The sequence below is a fragment of the Sebastes fasciatus genome, chromosome 6 (genome assembly GCF_043250625.1).
Source record: "Sebastes fasciatus isolate fSebFas1 chromosome 6, fSebFas1.pri, whole genome shotgun sequence".
In the NCBI taxonomy this organism is placed as follows: Eukaryota; Metazoa; Chordata; class Actinopteri; order Perciformes; family Sebastidae; genus Sebastes; species Sebastes fasciatus.
In genome coordinates, this window is record NC_133800.1 from 26879067 (window position 1) to 26881026 (window position 1960).

At 57.6% G+C, this 1960-nt stretch overlaps 1 protein-coding gene across 1 annotated transcript; it reads left to right on the forward strand.

Moving 5' to 3' along the window:
* The first annotated feature begins 326 nt into the window (after positions 1-326).
* Positions 327-1498, forward strand: LOC141769630 (P2Y purinoceptor 14-like). Its single transcript, XM_074638876.1, has one exon. The coding sequence runs from the start codon at positions 375-377 to the stop codon at positions 1407-1409; it is 1035 nt and encodes a 344-aa protein (XP_074494977.1). The 5' UTR covers positions 327-374; the 3' UTR covers positions 1410-1498.
* Positions 1499-1960: the final 462 nt, after the last annotated feature.

The window sequence follows — 1960 nt, forward strand, 5'->3', positions numbered from 1 at the left end:
AAAGAATCAGGACAGGAAAACAGAAGGCGTCCTGGTGTCAGCGCGGACTGTTTTTATAGGCGTTTGATGGAGGAGGACCACAGTGTGTGTTGGACCGGGATGAATCGGTGGTGGGAGGAGGGAAGTGTGTGTGAACAGCAGGACAAACAGGAGTTCAAGACGCTTTTTATTTGTGCACGTGTCCCCGTGTAAACACAGCGCTGTGTGTTCAGTTTATGAACATAAAAGGCTTCTGTGGGGCGTTAACACACCGACACGGCCTTTGTTAAATGTAAAAGAGACTTATTAAGAGTTCTCCTGACAGAGAAACGTACTTCTACTGTGACATCTACTGTTCATTATGTTCAAACTGTGTTGTTTGTGTGTTTCCAGTGATGGAACACCTCAACGCCACCCGTCTCCCCGGCAACCAATCAGACTTCAGCAGCATCTTCACCCAGCAGGTGCTCCCGCCGCTCTACTTGGTGATCTGCGTGGTCGGGGCGTCCCTGAATGGCGTGGCCGCCTGGATCTTCTTCAGGGTGCCCAGTGACTCGGGCCTGGTGGTCTACCTGAAGAACATGGTGGTGGCCGACCTCCTCATGCTGACCACCTTCCCCTTCAGGCTGGCGGCTCAGCTGGGTCTGGGCGGCTGGCGCCTCCACGTGGTCACCTGCCGCTACACCGCCGTGCTCTTCTACTCGTCCATGTACGTGGGGATCCTCTTCATGGGGCTCATCAGCCTCGAGCGCTACGTTAAGATCGTCAGACACACCTCCTCCTCCTCATCCTCCTGCAGGTCCCGGTTGGGCGGCGTGTCCTCGCTGCATGTCCTGCAGAGCGTCGGCTTCGCCCGGGTGCTGGCGCTCCTCACCTGGAGCTTCCTCCTCGTCTGCGTCCTGCCCAACGTGGTGCTGACCAGCCAGCCGGCCGACGAGGAGAGCTCGCGGCACTGCATGCAGCTGAAGACGCCGCTGGGCATGCAGTGGCACCGGGTGTCCACGCTCCTCAGCGTCGGCCTGTTCTGGGTGACCCTGCTGGTCCTCGCCTACTGCTACGCCTCCATCGCCTGCCGCGTCTACCAGTCCTACCGCCGCGTGCGCCGCGACAACAGCGACGTCTGCCGGAAGTCGAACCGCAGCATCTTCAGCATCCTGGCGGTGTTCTTCGTCTGCTTCGTGCCGTACCACGTCTGCCACGTGCCGTACACTCTGAGCCAGATGCCGGAGTCGGGCTTCAGCCCGGACGCCCGCTTCCTGTTGTTCCAGCTGAAGGAGGGGACGCTCTTCCTGTCGGCGCTCAACGTCTGCCTCGACCCCATCATCTACTTCCTGATGTGCCGAACCTTCAGAGAGTCGCTGCTGAGGAAACTGTCGAGAAGAGACCGGAGGAGGTCGCTGACCACCGGCCAGAGTCTGAGCCACATTTAGGAGGAGAGGGGACAAGGAGAGGAGACAAGTAGACAAGGAGAGGAGACGAGGAGAGGACAGAGGAGACAAGAGAGGAGACAAGGAGAGGACAGAGGAGACAAGAGAGGAGAGACAGGAGGAGGTCGCTGACCACCGACCAGAGTCTGAGCCACATTTAAGAGGAGAGCAGACAAGGAGAGGAGACAAGGAGAGGAGACAAGGAGAGGGGACAAGAGAGGAGAAGAGGAGAGGACAGAGGAGACAAGAGAGGAGAGACAGGAGGAGGTCGCTGACCACCGGCCAGAGTCTAGGAGGAGAGGGGACAAGGAGAGGAGAGGAGGAGAGGAGATAAGGAGAGGAGACAAGAGAGGAGACAATAGAGTCACTGCTGAGGAAACTGTCGGGAAGGAGAAGGCACAAAGAGAGGAGACAAGAGAGGAAAGTAGACAAGAGAGGAGACAAGGAGAGGAAACAAGGAGAGGACAAAGGGATAGGAGAAAAGGGGAGGAGGCAAGAGAGGACACAGGGAGAAGAGACAAGAGAAGAGAAAAGGAGAGGAGACAAAAAGAGAG

Excerpts from the sequence above, each read along its gene's own strand:
- LOC141769630 (XM_074638876.1), top strand. The coding sequence starts at position 375 with ATGGAACACCTCAACGCCACCCGTCTCCCCGGCAACCAATCAGACTTC.